At 40.7% G+C, this 18,307-nt stretch overlaps 1 protein-coding gene across 1 annotated transcript in view; it reads left to right on the top strand.

Moving 5' to 3' along the window:
• Positions 1 to 336: 336 nt before the first annotated feature.
• USP46 (ubiquitin specific peptidase 46) overlaps positions 337 to 18,307 on the top strand; it is a 31,875-nt gene continuing 13,904 nt past the window's right edge. The window contains exons 1-4 of the mRNA XM_082052145.1: positions 337 to 975; positions 13,804 to 13,884; positions 14,770 to 14,983; positions 17,279 to 17,508. Coding sequence (XP_081908271.1) covers positions 940 to 975; positions 13,804 to 13,884; positions 14,770 to 14,983; positions 17,279 to 17,508 — 561 coding nt within the window. The 5' untranslated portion in view covers positions 337 to 939. The remainder of the gene's footprint in view (positions 976 to 13,803; positions 13,885 to 14,769; positions 14,984 to 17,278; positions 17,509 to 18,307) is intronic.

The raw sequence follows: 18,307 nt of genomic DNA on the forward strand, positions 1-18,307 counted from the left end.
GGCATGGGCCTCAACTTACTTGTGTTTGAAGAGGTTATTGCACTAACAGTGTTGTATAAATGCCACGTGTTGTAAACTTGTGAGCACTTTGGCACTAAGACGCGTGGTGTGGATATGGTTCTAAAAGAGCATTTGTGAAGACAGAAGTTGTCTGCAGGAATGGCAATGCAAAGCACCTGCTGTAGGCAGTAAATTACTTTCCAGCCTACTGTTCTGGGGTTTGTGAGTGCCTCAAATGAAGTGGAGAGAGCGTGTCCCGAAGTACAGTGCTGCCGTCACTGTCACACATCCAATGTCGTCCTGCCTGCACTCTGCCTTCCTGTTCTTCACCCTACTGCCCGCCGATTAGAACTCGCAGGCCGGGCGGAGGCGGCAGGGGCAGCCCCCCCGCACCCCCTCTCTCCGCAGCGCACTGGCTGCGGCGGCAGCCGCCAGCCGGGCCCGCCGGGGGTGCCCCCGTGCCGGTCACTGCCTCTGACCTTCCTTCCCCGGCGCTGTCAGAGCGGATCAGCGGGCGCAGCGCTGCAATGGAGCGGCGAGCGGCAACGGCAGCCGCCAGGAGAGGAGGAGGAGGAGGGAGGGAGAGTTTAGCGCCGTGCCGGCTGGCGCAGAGGCGCGGCTGAGCGCTCCAGCGGGAGCCCGGGGCCCTGCGGACCGTGCGAGAGTCAGAGGCGGAAGGAGCGGAGATGCGGCTGCTCTCCCCGCGCTGCTAAAGCCTCCGGTCACTCGCCCGGAGGAAGGAGGGCAGGAAGGTCCGTCCTTCTCGCTGCTCTGCGGGCGCAAAGGGTGCCTGTGCTGTCCCCTCCTCTTGCTTTTATCCCAGCCCCGGAGCAGGAGCCGCTGCCGCCCCCTCTCCCTTCCTGCGCTCTTCCCACCATGAGCGGGGCTGTTTTCACCTTATAAAGATGGCGGTGTGGGATCGCTGCAACCTTTAGACTCATGACTGTCAGAAACATCGCCTCCATCTGTAATATGGTGAGTGCTGGCGGGCAGGCGCGCCGGCGGGGGGCGGGGGCGGCAGAGCAGCCCCTCCGGGGGCAGGCCCTGCTGGGGCCGGCGGAGGGGTGGCGGGGGGCTCCCCCCGGGGGCGGCAGGCAAAGGAAGCGACCGCATCCCTGCCCCCGGCGGAGGGGGCGCCGGGCAGGCTGCGCCAGGACCTGCCTGAGACGGAGTTGGCCGCCGGAGAGCGGCGATGTCCCGAGGAGTTTTGCCGGAGCAGCCCGGGAGTGGGCCGGAGAGGGGCGGAGATGCTGAGCCGGTGCGGGGCCCTCCGGCGCGGGGCTGGCCCCGGCCGATACGCGTTGCAGACGGAGCCACAGCCCTTCCTCCTCCTGCCCTTCCGCCTGCCCTAAATAATCCTGCGAAAGGACCACGAAGTTGGTTTCTGAATCCACGTCAAGTCAGTGACCGCATTCAACCCTCTCAGGGAGGCACCCTCTGGTCTCATGGGGCCAGGAGCTCCCCAGGTTATACAGAAAACTAGGATCTTCAGATACCTGATAGTACGCTTTCTGATCCCAATGCTAGGTACCTGTTCCAGGAAGTCTTGGCTTTAGAGCTGACATCAAGGTTTAGCTTGTACTGCATGCCTCTCGGAGAGGACTGCTGTTTGTCAAGTACTCTTGAATCACTTAGCTTTCTCTAAACCAGACTAGGCAATTAGGAAGCAATAAGGAAACATTAATATTCGTGTTTGTCATGTTCAGACTTTGCCACTTTCCTCCCCAGGAAGAGTTGAAAGGACACTTTCTGTGTTGTGCTTGGGTCTAATTTTAATCCTAACAAACTTGGAACACCTGATTTGGTTTAGATTTTTGAAACTTCTTGGTGGGGGAAGGGATAGCTCGAATTTTGCCTGTCCAAGGTTTGTTACTACAGGGAGGCATTAATAAACTTGTGAAAGAAATGGATGTGCGCTAAGCACCCCAGTGCAAACCAAAGATGAGCCTATTTCTGAGCTTTTTGTTAGTTTAGTCTGTATTTCCACCGCCCTTTATTTCCAGGTTCTTCAAGAGTAGCTACACGCAGTTGCCAGTTTCCCTCCACGTGGTGCCCCGGTGCTGGTACTGCCACACATACCATTTACCTGCCCTGGAGAATGGGTAAGGCAACAAGCCCCAGAGGCCTGGCTGCTGTGGGGTCAGCAGTAGTAGTCTGGGGAAGGGAGTGTAGACTGTGAGCCTGCTCCCCTTCCATGTGTTCACGCTTCCACTTAAGTGGGCTTGCTCTTTTCTTATCAACCGGATGCTCAGGACATCCCATGCTTACATAGTTCTGACTTAAGCCTCGGTTCTCCCTTCGAAACACCTGCTCTGAAGTGCAGAGAGGGAGGGTTGGATTTTGGGTTAAAAAAGCTTAATATAGATTTGGGTAAGATAATTTGGGTCATCACGCTTCACCAAAAAGTAAGTCGTTTTCTGAACTTCTCGTCGTTCTTAATAATTTCCAGTCCTGTGTGACAGTGGGCCTGGCATACTGCAAAGAAAGGTTTAGGAAACAGTACAGGACTGAGGAAAAAACCCAAACGCACTTCCTTCTGAGGCAGACTCTGGTTTTTATTGCTGAAGAACGGTGGGTGTGATGCCCTGCAGACTGCATAAGAGAGCACCGCATGAAGGGGAGCTGGAGACTTTTAAGTGGTTGTAAGACTTCCGCACCAGCATAAAGTACTAGAAACTCCGTGATTTCTTCTGTGTGCTTCAGACAGATGCACTTGTGTACAGTATGAGTCTCCTAAAGACTGAACAGATTCACAGCAAAACTGGTGAGGCGGTTCTAATGATGTCATGCTTGGCTGTTGCTGCCAGTATATCCTGCAGAAGTAGTGTCTGAGAAATGGAGAGACTGAAGGGAAGAATTAGAGCCTCGGGCAGAAAAGGCATGCAGAGGCTCATAGTTCAAGGCAATAGTACCATAGCTCATAGTACCAATACTGTGACAGAAGGTGAAGTTGATTTAATGACAATGATGTTTTAAAGCTACATAATCCTTGGGGTCTGTGTACTTAGCTTTTGGAGATGATGTGTTATGCTGGTCACAGTCTTTTCTGGATAACCCATGGGGACTGGAAGTTGTTTTAGGAAAACAAACAAACAAAACTGAGATTTTCAGAAAGCTACGGGAATTTGGACTGTAAGAGAAACATACATTCTTGGAAGTATTTGCAACACTGAGTTATGGCTTCTACAAAAATGTGTTCACTTAGATGTGGTGCTGGACTTGAACTCAATGGTTTGTTGGAAGAGCTATGACAGCCCTCCATAAGAACAGGACTTTTAGAGGTACATAAGGAAACCATTTAACAGTATAAAACCTGAATATTCGCAGTGCTAGGTTGATTTAGTGCATCTGTAGAAATCTACAAGACAAAGATGTTAATTCCCAGACCTTGTTCCTGCAGTATAACATATTGCTTGAAGAACTGAACTACTTACACTTGTGAACCAGGAAGTAGCTGCACGATTCTTAGGTAATAGAATATATTTTGGTATGTAATGCTGTTGGTATGTAATTTTAGTATGTTTCTAAGTTTTTTAACTTGGTTGAACATAGTAATGAAAAAAAATGTTATGTTCTTATCTTTCTTCCATTCCTGTTCCACTTGAGAGTGTTTTTTTTCCTTAACTTTTGCAAAAACCTGGATGATGTCTAGCTGATTTTCTTGGGAGGCGGGTCAAGGGGAGAGAGACAGAGGGAGAAATCAGTCCTGAAATACTTGTCCTTTTCTGAATGGAACACAGATCGTGTTTTCAATGTTAGTCCTTCTTGACAAGGTTTTTGTGTTTGTTTGTCCAAGTACTTTCGTGTCTTGAAGGGGAAAAATAGATTAAATTTAGCTGGATGAATTTAGTTCAAGGGAACCTGTCTAGTCAGCATTTTAGGATGCATGTTTGCTATTTAATTGACTGTCTGAGGTCTAGTATCTCAGGTTGTAATTTTGGTCTCCTGAAGATGGTAGAGATTTGGTCTCTCTCAGGAAGGATCAAAATGAGTGTAGTGAAGCAAGGAAGTCAGGGACAATATTTAACTTGCTTGCAAAAGAGATTTACTACCATATGTTCACTGGATAAGCTCTCTCATGCTGAGGCAGACACAGTAGGAGCTACCCAGTAAGAAAAAATGTTAGGTGCAAACTTTCCACTTGACCCATTTATTTGTAGTAATAAATATCCAAATACACAACATCTAGACTTAAAGAAAATTCTTCTATTGTCTCTTAACAGTTTTGTCCCCCTAGTTATAATAACAATAGTATTAGGCTTTTTTTTTTTTCCCCCCACTGATTTGGTTAATGACACCAAAGAGCTAAGATGTGTTCTGTTGGGGTGGAGGGAATGAAGGCAACTGTGCCTGAAGTAATCCATGGGGCTCTTATATGGGCACAGTGGTCACCCTCACTGAAAAGGGATGTCTAGTCCCAAAGATGTTCCTCTTACCTGCCTTTCAGACACTGAGAGGGTTTATCAGCTCTGTCTGCACACCAGGTTCACCAGAAAGGGAGGTACACAATAGGCAACCATCAGATTTTATGTAGTACAGGTACAGTAGACGTGAAGAAGAAATCCTGTTTGAGGGAATAGCCACACCTGATGCCATGTAACCCTTGTAGACTGTAGACACAAACTAAGGGTGTGCTCTTAGCCCCTGGGGTGCTGTAATGTTTTTGATATTGTTTCTGTGAGATAATGTGATAATGTCAAGTACAAAATGCTGGTTCAAAGGTAGATAGGCATGCTGGCATTTTAAGATTGTTGCTTACTGAAATCCTCTGCAGTATGTTTCTTTGTTGATGAGCTTTTGGCACAACCTTGAGTTCTGAGTTAAGCTCATGCTGCAGCTGTGGCCTAGGGATATTATTTTATGTGCAGTGAAGGACAGCTAACCATTCCAGAATGTATTGACATGTATTTTTACAGAGATGGCTAGCAAGCTCTGTGGACAGTACTTCTCCTAAATACCCTTTAGTGTTCTGCTGAGAACATGTACTCATCCCCCTCTCTCATAATTTTGTAATAGTATTTGAAATAATCTGATCCACACTTCAGACTGCTCTGTCGATTTAATCAATGGGGCATTCTGAAAAAATTCAGATCACTTCTGATACAAGATATCATCTGAGATACCTCACAGTTGCTCCTGATAGTTGTATAGATATCCTTTGGGAAAAAAATCAGTTGCAATTTCTCAGATTAATTTTGGTTTTTATTAATTGGTCTTCCATGTTACCTGTTCTCATAGGTTCTATGACTTTCATAACAACTGCGGTTTTTCTTCAGGAAAATATTCACACAGTTCACCAGGAATTTCGTGAATATCTATGAATTTCAGATTTCATTTTTAAAACCAAACAAAAGTTTCTAACCACCCTAGAAACTAGTTGTAGAGAAAAACATATAAACTTGGGAGTCTCTACATTCAGGAATCAAACAAGAATAACTGTTTTGTTTGTTTGTTTGTTTTTCATGTTATGATTATAGAGACTTGTTGCAGGATTTGTTTGAATAGAGAGCATTGGCAGAATGAGAACTCAAAATACAAACACAGATTTGGAAAATGCTTGATAGAAAAGAATTACAACTGTAATGCTGTAAACACAGTCAAATTCTGCATTGTACAGTAAGAGTGTTATTAGATTAGAGAATTGATGACTATGACTTTCAACTGGATTTATTCATTTGAACAACCTGCAGCATATATTTCTTCATGACTTTTAAAACTTCTCATAAACAGAGATTAAGGCAGAATAATATATGCCAAAACACCTATCTGAAGGCATATTTAGGTTAATAAAAGCAAACAGATTTTTACATCTGAAAAGATGAATTACAGGCAGTTCAAGCAATGCAATTTTAGAAGCATAGGCTTAAGAGCGCACAATTTCAGTATGGCATATATAGCAAATAGAGAAACAAAAATATAAAAACTATAGAGAATGTGAAGTCTAATTTTTGTAATAGCTTTCTGCAGTAATGAGAAACTTGAGAGTATGGCTGACAAATGGGTACTGAACTGACAAGCAGGAGTTTGCATTCCATCAGAAGACAAACAGAACTCCACAAAAAAAAAAAGTGCATTGGATATGCAAAGCGAGAAACATCCTAATGTATCATTTCCAATGTATAACCTGGACTAATGACGGAGGCTTGTCTTGCATGAATACTGCTTTTTTTATGGCTAAAGTGGTTATCATGCACTTACTAGTTGTTTAGAAGATAAGGACAACAGGACAATTTATGAATAAAATACATGTTTTACAGTGTGTTTCTTGAGATGCACATAGTCTTTAGCTTCAAGTTGCTGAATTAAGAGCAAACCAGTGGTTATGCAAAATATCTTAATAAAGGAACCTCTTAATTACAACTCAGCAAGGCTGAGCAAGTCTGAATTGCAGAAGAAATGGGATTAAAAGCAGAATCTGAACACTGATTAACTGTGTGTGGTGGTGGTGGGCAGGTACCATGCAGGAGGTGAGGTTCTGATGGGCTTGAAGAGCCACAGTCTTTTGGCTGTAAATCATAGCCAGTCAGAGAAGCAGTCAGCAAAATCTCTTCTGATCTTCATTTAGCCGCAAGAAACTGTCCTTGGCTGGCTGTTTGGTAGATACACTTACATACATTTATGTACATTATGTGCTCTTAGCACCACAGTATATCAGTACTTCTGGGGAAGAAATGAGCTTGCATCTCCACCATCAGGGCTCCGTGGGTTCTTGAATATGCTCACCCTTTGCAGAGAAGCTGCTGTGGTGATGGTTTTGAGCCAGCCATTACTGGATGTTGTGTGTTACGGTTATTTGATTTCACAACTAATGACCTAATAATAGTTGCATCTAAACTGTCCTACAACAATCAAGTCTCTAACTGTCCACTGGAATTCCATTTTGTAAACCTAACTTGAAGACTTCCAGTGGCAGTAGCTACATCATCTCTCTAGGCAGTCTATCATAATGCTTCACTGCCTAGACTAGAATGTTTCCTGATGTCTTACTTGATTCTATATTGCTGTAATTTGAGATTCATACTTCTCATCGTGTCCACCCTTGAGACTGAGAACAGACTAGTTCCTTTCTGTAACAGGCTATGTACTTGAAAATATTGTCATCCCCTGCCTCAGAATTTTCTGTCTTATGCAACACAACCCTCTTCAACTCTTTTTTTACTGGTCATTTTTCTCTAGAGTTGAGTTTTTCATTTTGACTGCTTTCTTTTGGACTCTCTCCAGTTATCTTCCTCTTTCTTGAAACCTAGCACCCAAATTTGGACATAAGATCCTGTCTGCAGTCTTACCAGCGACAAGTTAAACAGGAAAGTTACTTTAAGAACTTTGTAGACTCCTGTCTGCAAGAATTTCATTATTTTGCCTACACTTGTTGTTATGGTTTTTTTCAATAGAGCTGCACAGCTGATGCTTATTCATCTTACACTATGCTATAGTCTCCATACTTCATTTTTCTCACTTTACTTTGCATTGTTTTGCTTTTCTTTGCTACCTTAGTCAGCTGTTTCCCATTCTGTACACGTACAGGTGATTCTTATTTTCATGTGCAGAATCTTGCACTTGTCTCAGCTGAATTTTAACAGTTTTTCGAGCATTTATCTAAAATGAAAATAATAAAGTAAAAAATTGACTGTCAAAACCAATTTTGAATTCTAAACCTGTCCTGCAACATAACTGCAGCCCTCATAACTCATGTTATATTGAGACTTAATGAAGATATTTTTAGTTCTGTCTCCAGGTTATCAAAGAGTACTCCAGCTGGTGCAGCTGTGATGAAGTCTGGAAGGTGCCTTGCCTTTAGAATGCTCCGAGGCACCACACATGCAGTCTGGGTGGCCCACACAAAAATGTTATTGAAGAAATTATAGTCTGTAAGCAAACCTCAGTCTCTTTTTCACTTGTGAGGCCATCTTGAGGTTACGTGTTCTGAAGAAGGAAAGTGGCCAAAAAAAAAAAAGCTTTTGCTACTTGTTCCAGGAAAAGGCTGATTGCCACTAATCTAAGAACAATTAAGCTGGGAATGGAGACTGATTTATGAAAGAATACTGAGTTGCAGTTTGGTGAAGGTTATTTAATCATGGAAACTTTAAAGGTCAATATTTTTTAAAACATTACTTATGGATTTAGAGGCTGAACTTGTAACACTTTGTGCTTTGAGAAAAACAAGGTTTTAAAGCTATATACAACTAAGTGCCTTAAGCACTTTGTCCAAGATTTAAAGTGATTCAGGATTTGAGGCATTTCAATTTTTATCTCTTTCTTGGTAACCACACAGTAAAGATCTACAGTTATTGATAGTATATGTAATACTTAGATCTCTGATTAGAGATTGTTTAGTGCATCAACAAAAAACAAGTTGGACATCTCCTTTCAAGCTCCTATAATTTGCCTTTTGGAAAAAAAGGCACAAAAATAATTTATTTAGTTACATTGTTTTAAATCACTTTTCCCTCAAAAACATGAGTATGCAGTGGTTTTTAGGTCAGTCAATATCCTTTTACTGCTTACTATAATCCCTGATGTTTTTCACAGCACCATCTCTTTTCTCTTTTATCTTGTGGCAACAAAGTCACAACATAGCGCTTCTGGAGGAGCAATAAAACATTTCTTTGCAGAAAGAAAAAAAAAAAAAAAACTAATCTGGTTAAATTCAACCATCTTGTGGGACTTACACTTTAAAAAATACAGGAATATTTCAGGTTTTCTATCTATGGTCTGTGAGTTTGGAATGAGGCTGGATTAGCTATTCCAGTTACCATCCCTTTCTGGAAGCTGAGGTTGTCCCCAAGGACGGTCAAAGTCCAACACCAAGGACTGGTGCTGTGTCCATTGAAAGCAGTTGCATATATACTGTATGGTGTGATACTGTTCGCTCTTTAATTTTCTGTGTGTTGTTTCTAGGAGCTAATTTTGGATTTCACGTACAGTTGCTTCCTCTATTTTGAGTTACCCATCACTGCCTTTCATGATCTTTATCTTCTTTTTCCTTTCCTTCCCATATGCTGTGCCTTCCAAAATCCCAAAACTCAGGCTGCCTGCCCCTGAAGCTGTTTCTATTTTTATTTTAATTTCTCTTCTACCAGCCCAGACATCACCCTTAGTTTGTCTTAAGTCTTCAGTTTCTCCCTTCAGGAAACAGCCCTATTTCTAGTACGCTGCTCTCACTTTCCCTGAATGCTAGAGGAAAAATAAATCTAGTTCACAGATGTGTATGATCTGAAGCCCTTTGTCATGGCCCAGCTAACTTCCTTTATCAGTCTTTTGTTCTTAGTATATTTGTTAAATTTCAGTTTTCATTACTTGATTTTATGTGGGTTTTTTCTTATATTTGTTAGATTTTTATCCTGACCAAGGTATTTCTTGCTACTTCTTACTTTGTATTTTATTGTTTGATGGCTATTCACACCATGTTTCTGTTTATTTTGTGACACTTATCTAATAGTTTTCCACAGGTGACTTATGAAATTTCTTTACTGCACTCATTTACTTTAAATTAAGCACATACATATTTCTAGAAAGTTACTGCCATGTTTTATAGCTCTGTCACACTAGAAAGTAGAGTCTGATTTGCTGTCTTCTGTTTGCAAGATCTTCTGTATTGGCTCTATTCCATTTCTCACCCTCCACAGAATGATTGTATTCAGGTTATTTTGTTACATGTGATTTAATGAGCTAATCTGATGTTTGAGTTTTTTTTGTCGTTGTTTTTGTTTGTGGATTTTTTGTTTGGTTTTGGGGTTTTTTTGCTCCTTTTTTTTTTTTTTTTAGGGCGGGGGGGTGGGGAGGGGAAGTGTTTTGTTGTTGTTGTTTTGTTTTTTTGGTGCATTTTGCTTTTCCCCCTGCATTATTTGTGTTTACATGCTAAAGTGCAATGGAACAAGAGTTTTTTTTACTTAATCTCTTTCATGTGATGCAAAGCACAAATTAAACTCCTAGCATCATTATCAGAAATTTCAGCTGAAATGAAAACTGGCAGACTTATCCATTGAAAAGCCTAGAGCAAAATAACAAGAGAGGAAAAAATACAGGTCATATGGCCAGAATGTTTTTGGAACGATGCTGTGGTTGAAATCTTGGCTTAGCCTGAATTGACCCATGCTCGGTTATGTCTCCAGCTGTATGTCTTTGCCATTTTATAAGGCCTGAATACTGATTGTTGAATTAAGTGGTAAAACTTCAGAGAAATCAAAGCTCACCAACACCACAGAATACATAGTAGGAGTTTCCGCATTGACCTAGTTCTCATTCTCGTAAGGTTTAGCCACCACAGTCACTTTGTTGCATTTCCTTCATTAGGGTATTCATTTAAGAAGGAGCCAGTCTCCTTTATTGTATTATACCCTGATGTGAATTTATTTAATAGCCCCAGATCCCAGTTTATTGACTTACATGGGTTCTCCTCAGTTCAGGCTCTGTGGTCACACTGCCACTCTCAGTGTTTTTTTTATGAAACAACAGTAAAGTCAGCTGCAGTAGGATATTTCTCCTAGCTGAACCACAAGACCATTTATAAATCCATAAAGCAGGTTGCCTTTTAAGGGCCGGATGTAATTTTAGGACTGTATAAATACATTTATAATTAAATACATGTATAAATACATTTATACAGTCCTAAAATTATGTCCAGCCCTTTGAAGGCAATCACGAGGCTGATGTGGCCCCAGTGAAAATGAGTTCCACACCCCTGCCATAGAGAATGGATGGCATTAAAAATGTCTGAGCTGGTTTCCACTGCAGAAGTGACAAAACTGACTTGGTGGGAGTGGAAAGAAGCACAACCATGCTTAAAAACATGTTAAATAGTCATGGCTGATTTTTGCTGTAGATTAGCCTCAATAGGCTAACATTATTTCTATATTTGATATGGTTGGTTTAAACTGAGTTCTAAATGATCTTTAACTTACCTCTAATAATGTGTTTTTTCCAGTTTAAATGTGACTTGGGTGTGAAGTTTCTGGTTTCCTTTGATTGGAAAGATTTCCAATAATTTCTTCTTCCATCATGTCCACAGTTTCTTGAGGAACCTTCCTATGCAAAACACATATATAAAATCAATGTAGCATGGCATGGCTCAAGTTCACTAAATAGTCTGTCTTTTCTCGATGTAAAAAGATACACTGCTTTGAAGTATTAGGTCTCTGTGCTTCTCACCTGTTTTCCTACTCTTCTTTTTCTATGAATTTAACAGTGTTTTTTGGACACCTTGAAACAAAGCAGACTGAAATTGCCCTTCGTGTAAGAAGGCACAACTCTTAATAAAGTCTGCGGGAGTCATGTCAGCTTACCCAAAGACTAAATTTAGCCCCTCTGTTTTACTGGGAAACTGGCATACAGTGCTTCGTTGTGCATTTACAACAGCCAGGACCTGGTTTTGGAGAACAACCTGTAGCTCTATGATGAGCTGTTACTCAGCATATATTGTTTCAATAGCATGTATTTTGAAAATTTCCTTGCAATGTATTGTTTTTATGTGAAGATGAATTAGTGCATATTATGGATTTGTTTGGTTTTCAGTAGTAATTTTGTTTGGTAAATCTTGATTCCTGCTCTTTTTCACAATATTTACAAGACAATTTGGATGCTAGAAAGAATTTCTCAAACCATCTGGCATCCTCTGAAGTAAAAAACCCTGGCCCTGGAGGAAAAGAAAATGAGTAATGTAGGAGCAACCAGTTAGCAGAGCACTTGCACTCTACTTGTTTAACAGCATACACTAAGTAGGAGGTTACTTTTTAGATAGATTATTTTCCATGAATTCCAGAGGGAAAATTTTTTTGAGTTTGGAAAATACTTCCTGCAAAACTGGAAAAACGCTCATTTCATTCTTACGTTAGGGAACTCGATTTGAATGCTAGATGTGTAATCAAAAGAAACCTTTGCTTTGATCTGAATGTCATACGATGAGTATTATTATAAAATGGTTTTCTTCACAAGCTGCATTAATCTTCTGTAGTCACGCTTTTGTTTTATCAAAGTTTTGAGGGTAACAGTGGCTGTTTACTTCCCAATTAATATCAGATGGGCAAATGTCTATCAGTTTCCTCCCTCTTGAGAAGCTGAATTTGCACAATTTGCGCATCTTCGGCAAGGCTGTCTCTGCAAGCAAAGAATTCAATCTTCATATAGAACTTACATAATTATCATGCTGTCATCTCCATTGAAAGGTAGCCAATAATTACTTTGTATAGATTGTTCTTTTTCCATGTTTGTCACTGAGGCTTAGCAGAGCCCAAAAGAATGACAACACATCCCTTAAAGTTTTTATGGAGCTTTGTGCAGCTGAAGTACTTTGGTCTCAAAAGTCTGGGAAATCACATTCACTCAGCCTGAGAAATGAGCCGTGTGTGAGAGAGAGAAATGGAGAGATTAGAAAGAGATCTGATAAAGGAATGTGAAATACAAAATCTTGGGAGCTTCTCTGGAAGATGCCAACTTGAAGGAGCTGTTTTACTTTCAAGGCTTGCAAATTCTCAAAGAGCACACATGCTGAGTTTCACACCACTGATGCTTTTGACTGAAATCATCTTCTGTCAATGACCTGACATGAAATAATAATCTAATATAGCCAGCAGTGGTGCTGGTAGGTGCAGTAAGGAAATACAAATCAAGCTTTGGGGAGAAGATGGGGAAGGGACACCAGAATTATTTATTTTGATTATCACAACCTTGAAAATTTGAGCTGAAGAGCCCTCTGAGCAAATGTTATATTGAAAAAAACCTTGTGAACACAGGAAATTTCAGAAATTTTCAGGTGTTTTACATGTTGACATGTTTACAGGGGCATTTTACATGATTTTATGGAAGTCAACCAACTGTGCTGTTCTTGTGTGAAGGAAGTTCTAAGGCATCATTATTAATACCTCATACTCCAGAGCATGTTCAGTAAGGCAATAAATGTATGATGTCAGTAAAGCAATTGTCACACAGCTTCAATATTGGCTAACTCTAATGATTGTATGTAGGAATCCTTGTCCAAATACAGCATTTTTAGTGAGGTCCTACAAGGATCTGTATATTTATACAGTGGACAGCAGTTATGACACTGGCTTTGGCAGCAATCTACCTTCCTTGCCTGGTAATCTAACACAGACATATTAATACAGCAGAACTACTTGTAACACATGCAAAATTAGTGATTGTGCTCACAGACCGGTAGCCGTGAAAGCAACTTTGTTGTTGGAGCGAAGATAAAGCAGATCATAACTTGCCACACTGAGGCAGTGACTGAGAGATGGAACAGTTTGCAGCTTTGATGTTAGACAGGACAAAACGGCAGGTCTATGTTACGCTTGCTTTTAGCATTTGTGATGCTGGTTCTAGAAGTAGGTGCCTGTCTGGAGCCCAAGTATTGTTAAGGGCTGCTGACGAATTAGAATGGATTCAGAGGAGTTTCAGTATCGTTTTGAAAACCTGCCCTACATCTAGAAAATGGTTTATTCAAGATAGATACCTTTAATGGTTTCACTTCATATCTACAAGTATTTTTACAAAGGAAGAGGGTAATGGAATCCAGCTGTTTATGAACATAGTAAAAATAAGATGGAGATGGATGAGGGGAGAACCACTGTTGTTGTGACCTGTTCGTTTCTAATCAGTCATTACTAGAGTGTCCAGGTCACACCAGCTCAACTACCTACAACTGCAAATATTTTTGTTGGCTCATGTGACTGTCGTGCTTGCCCATTATTAGTATGAGAGAGTTAACTTGGCTAATTGTAGTTGAAAGGAAAAAATGAGTTTCTGTCTTGCTACTACTTTATTTTAGAGCCTTAATATTCTAAAGAAATTCTTCGATCTTCTTTTTAGGGCACCAATGCCTCTGCTCTGGAAAAAGACATTGGCCCAGAGCAGTTTCCAATCAATGAACACTATTTTGGATTGGTCAATGTAAGTACCATTTTCAGTAGGCAAACCATATACAGAACTATGGCTTTGATGTTACTTGAACATTGGTGTCTTTTTTTTTTTTTTCTTTATTTTTCCTTCCCCCAGTCCTGTTCTAAGGCAGGATTGTAGGTTTGCTTGTTGATTAGTGGGGCTTTTTGTTGTTGTTGCTTGTTTTTGTTTTTGGTTGTTTTTTTTTTTTAAAAAAAAAGTACAGCTCATGTTCCAATTTTAGGCAAAGTGGGTTGCAAAACTGTATCAGGTATTTGAAGATAGATTCATAGATCTCAGAGAAAACAGTTTGTTGTTCCACGAATATTTTCAGTGATTAGAAATTACACTTCAATAAAGTCTACTTTAGTGAAGAAATGTGAGGGACAGTCTCTGGAAGTGATGCAAATATGTGCAAGTTTTGGTACAGCAGCCTGCATCAGGGACTCTCTTAGCAGAAGCTTTTTTATCTGACTAAAGAGAGCATGAGTGGGAAGGCTGTTTAATGAATTGTTTATTCCCATACAAGTAAAACACATATATCATTTTTTCCATTGAAAACAGTCATTCTGCTGCTGAGCAGCAAGATAGAGCCCAGCAAGGGTGTATTAATATATGGAAACAAGCTTAATGAGATCCACTACAATAAATATAACACTTGCAAGCGGAAACTTCTGCTTTGTATCCTAGTTAATCTAGAACACCATAGTTATTTGTTTTGTTTTGGTCTATTTTTTTCCTGTGAAGTGTCAAGTGTGGGTGTGGAAGATATTTCTACAGTAGCTGCACGGCAAAATGGTTGGTATGTGACAGGGACATAGAAGCCAGAGTTGAATGAAGCAACTAGTTTTATTGTGATGCCCAGGGATTAAGATTGTTTTTACTTTTACATGGCAGTTTGGGAACACCTGCTACTGTAACTCCGTGCTGCAGGCATTGTATTTTTGCCGGCCGTTTCGGGAAAATGTATTATCATACAAGGCCCAACAGAAAAAGAAGGAAAATCTCTTGACTTGCCTGGCAGATCTTTTCCACAGTATTGCTACTCAGAAGAAGAAAGTTGGAGTTATTCCACCAAAGAAGTTCATATCAAGGTTACGAAAAGAGAATGGTAAGCAGAAAACTGGAATCCTCTTAGACAGTAATATGTTGATCAGTATAAATAAACGTGGCTTCAAGGGACAATGTGGTCATATTAATCAGATGTTCAGGCTAGTTTTGTAAGTTGCTTTTAGTACTTCTGAGGGTTTAGATATTAATGTTTCAGTATCTGTATACATGATATTATGCTTGAAATAATAACCATACAAGGTTTCATACGTTCCCAGAGGTGCATGAATTAATGATGTTTTCATAGCATGGTGGGACAGACCACTCAGAACAGTGACCTGGGGCTGGGAATAGTGTGACACTCTGTCATAATTTTTTAATTATTTTTTTTGGTGCAGTACAGCAGAGAAAACCATTGCAGGCAGTTCACAGTGTAGAAACTGCGTGACCTAGGAGGGCTACAAGCACCACTACCCCAAAACACCTGAAGGATAAGTAACTATGTATGTGGGGGTATTCAGTGGACTACATGTCCACTGCTGCTCTTCTTCATAGAAGTGGTGGGCAAAGTCTTACTTTGGGAAGCATCTAGCCCTTTTTAAGCATTACGCTAGCAACAGCATATGCTTAATTTTGCAGTAGTTCCGTCTAAGGGAAATGAGGAACATCTTGAAATAAGGAAGCCTGCCACACAGCTCCATTTTGGCCTAGATTCATATCAATGTGGGTGGTATGCTTAGAAACTGGGGAGCTTTGAATGAAGAGACAAAGTTGAACACCTGGAAGAAATTTCTTCCTGGTGACAGCATATAAATGGGCAGACTGTTCATTCCAGAGCAGGCGTTTGAAAGTGTGACAAAGTTAGCTCTGAGTCATGTGGTGATAAATGCCCCCACACTGTTTGGGATCACTTTTAGGGACTGGATTTTATGTTTTCAGCTTTTTTAAATTAGGGCCAGACTTAATGTGTATTAACCTGGGCTAGACACTGCAAAGACAAAGGATCTTTGCCATATTTTCTGAGGAAATCCACGTGAGCTTTTTCAGGAGCAGGAGAATAAAAATACACATTTATTGGGAACACAGATTCTTTTCACTTCAACATGGTGGGCAAATTAAGCCTTCACTGGAGAAGTCTGTACTAAATCACTGAGATATTCTCCCCTCCTTCTGCAAGCATTTCTTATTGAAAAGGACAAGTCTCTGCTCATCAGATTTGTGTGCGTGAAAGATGAGCTTCATTAAATAGTGTTATTATTACTGTTTGTGGTGGGTTAACCTTGGCTGCCTGCCAGGTGCCCACCAAGCTGCTCTCTCAAGCCCATCCTCAGCAGGACAAGGGACGAAAATGAGAAAAATGTATGCGTTGAGATAAAGGCAGTTTAAAAAACAAAACACACACCCCCAAAACCAAACAAACACATGAAAAACCAAACACACACAAAAAACCCAAACAAAACAAACAAACAAAAAACAACACCTGCATGCACAAGTAAAGCAAAACCAAAAGCGATTTATTCTCTGCCTCCCATCAGCAGGTAATTTCCAGCCACTCCCTGAGAAGCAAGCTCTTGGTATGCATAGGAGCTGCTCTGGAAGATAACCGTCTTAACAATGAATGCCCCCCACTCCTTTCTCTTAGCTTTTATTGCTGAACACAATGCCACATGGTATGGAATATCCCTTTGGTCAGTTTGGGTCAGCTGTCCCAGTTACGTCCCCTCCCAACGTCTTGCCCCCAAAAGCTGGTAGGCTGGGGGGTTGGACAGCCAGCCTTGATGCTGCACAAGCACTGCTCAGCAACAACCACAACGTTAGTGTGTTACCAACACCACCGCAGCCAGATGTACAAAGCACAGCACTGTGTGGGCTGTTAGGACACGGAACTGCATCCCAGCCAGACACAGCTCACTGGTATGTGTCAGTATCCAAGGTCTTCAGCTGCCCCAGCCGCATGTCTCACTGTCCAAACTCTGTGATGTTCCTAAGTGTCTAAGGGACTTGGAATATATGGGTGGGAGTCAGTGCTGTCTAAAGTTAGACATCTAGTCTAAGCAATTAATTTATGCTGACTCACCCACTTGCTTTCTTCATTGACGGTAGTGGGAGCCTACACAACCATCTCCACAGAGAGCCTAACCTTTCAAGCAGCTGAAGTTAGGTGAGATGAAACCTTCTCCCAAAGTAGTTTCACTGAAGCCAGTATGGCTGCAAAACTGCTCTTTTTGGCATCATTCGAAATGCTTTGCTGAGCAAGGACTAGTATATTTATTTGAAAAGAAATAATGAATTTAGTTTGCTTTCTTGAAGGAGAGGATATACTTAACTTTTGAAATCTCAACTCTCTTCTTCACAGATCTCTTTGACAATTACATGCAGCAGGATGCACATGAGTTTTTAAATTACCTGCTGAACACCATCGCAGACATTTTGCAGGAGGAGAAGAAACAGGAAAAGCAAAATGGGAAACTGAAAAATGGCAACATGAATGAAGCTGAAGAGAACAATAAACAAGAACTCACCTGGGTGCATGAGATTTTTCAGGGAACACTGACTAACGAAACTAGATGTTTGAACTGTGAAACCGTAAGCATTGGGATAGATATCTATATTTTTTTTGCTTGTTGCCCATTAATTGGTAGATACATTTTATATATATAAACATATGAATTTTTCAGACATCTGAGAATTGTGGATATTCCTGTAGACATAACTTCTTGAAGTGAGTATATTCTTTTCTAAAAATTTATTTTTCTAGGCATTACTTGGTTAACCTATGCCAAGTCTTGCTGTCCTAATACATATCTCTACAGTTAATATCCTCACTAGTTAACCAATACAGTTCCTTAGTACTGTAACTTTGGAAGAAGATATTAACATCATTATTCCATGAATAAGTGAAAAGTTAGGATGAATTTGTGTTAATTCAATCCTAAGAATGTGACTGGCATACAGAGGGTTTGTTATTAACAATCCATACTCTTTTCTCCATAATATTTTCTAGAGAATGCTGTCAGTTTGAAGGCTGTCATGTTTGAAGTATGAGTAAAAAGTAGCTTTAGTTAGGAAACCTGATTACAAGCCTCATATCGATTTATGTGGTTTTCAATCACACGCTTCTACTTAAAGGGAAAAAAAAAGTTTCTGTGAGGTTGTTATGTGAAAGACTAACACAGACAGGAAAAAAAAAATCTGTTTAGTGAAGAACAGTGACATTGACTTTCCATAAAGTTTGGAATTAACTTCACCTAACTGTAGCTTTGTAAAAGGTGGGTGTCAAGGATGAACTAGTTTTCTTAGCTCCTTCTGTAGATGATGGAGATTGCAAAGGAGCTCCTGCAGGAAGCTCTCTCCATCTGTCTCCAAGTCACGTCATGACACAAAA

This window comes from Streptopelia decaocto (genome assembly GCF_964273445.1).
Source record: "Streptopelia decaocto genome assembly, chromosome: 4".
Taxonomy (NCBI): domain Eukaryota; kingdom Metazoa; phylum Chordata; class Aves; order Columbiformes; family Columbidae; genus Streptopelia; species Streptopelia decaocto.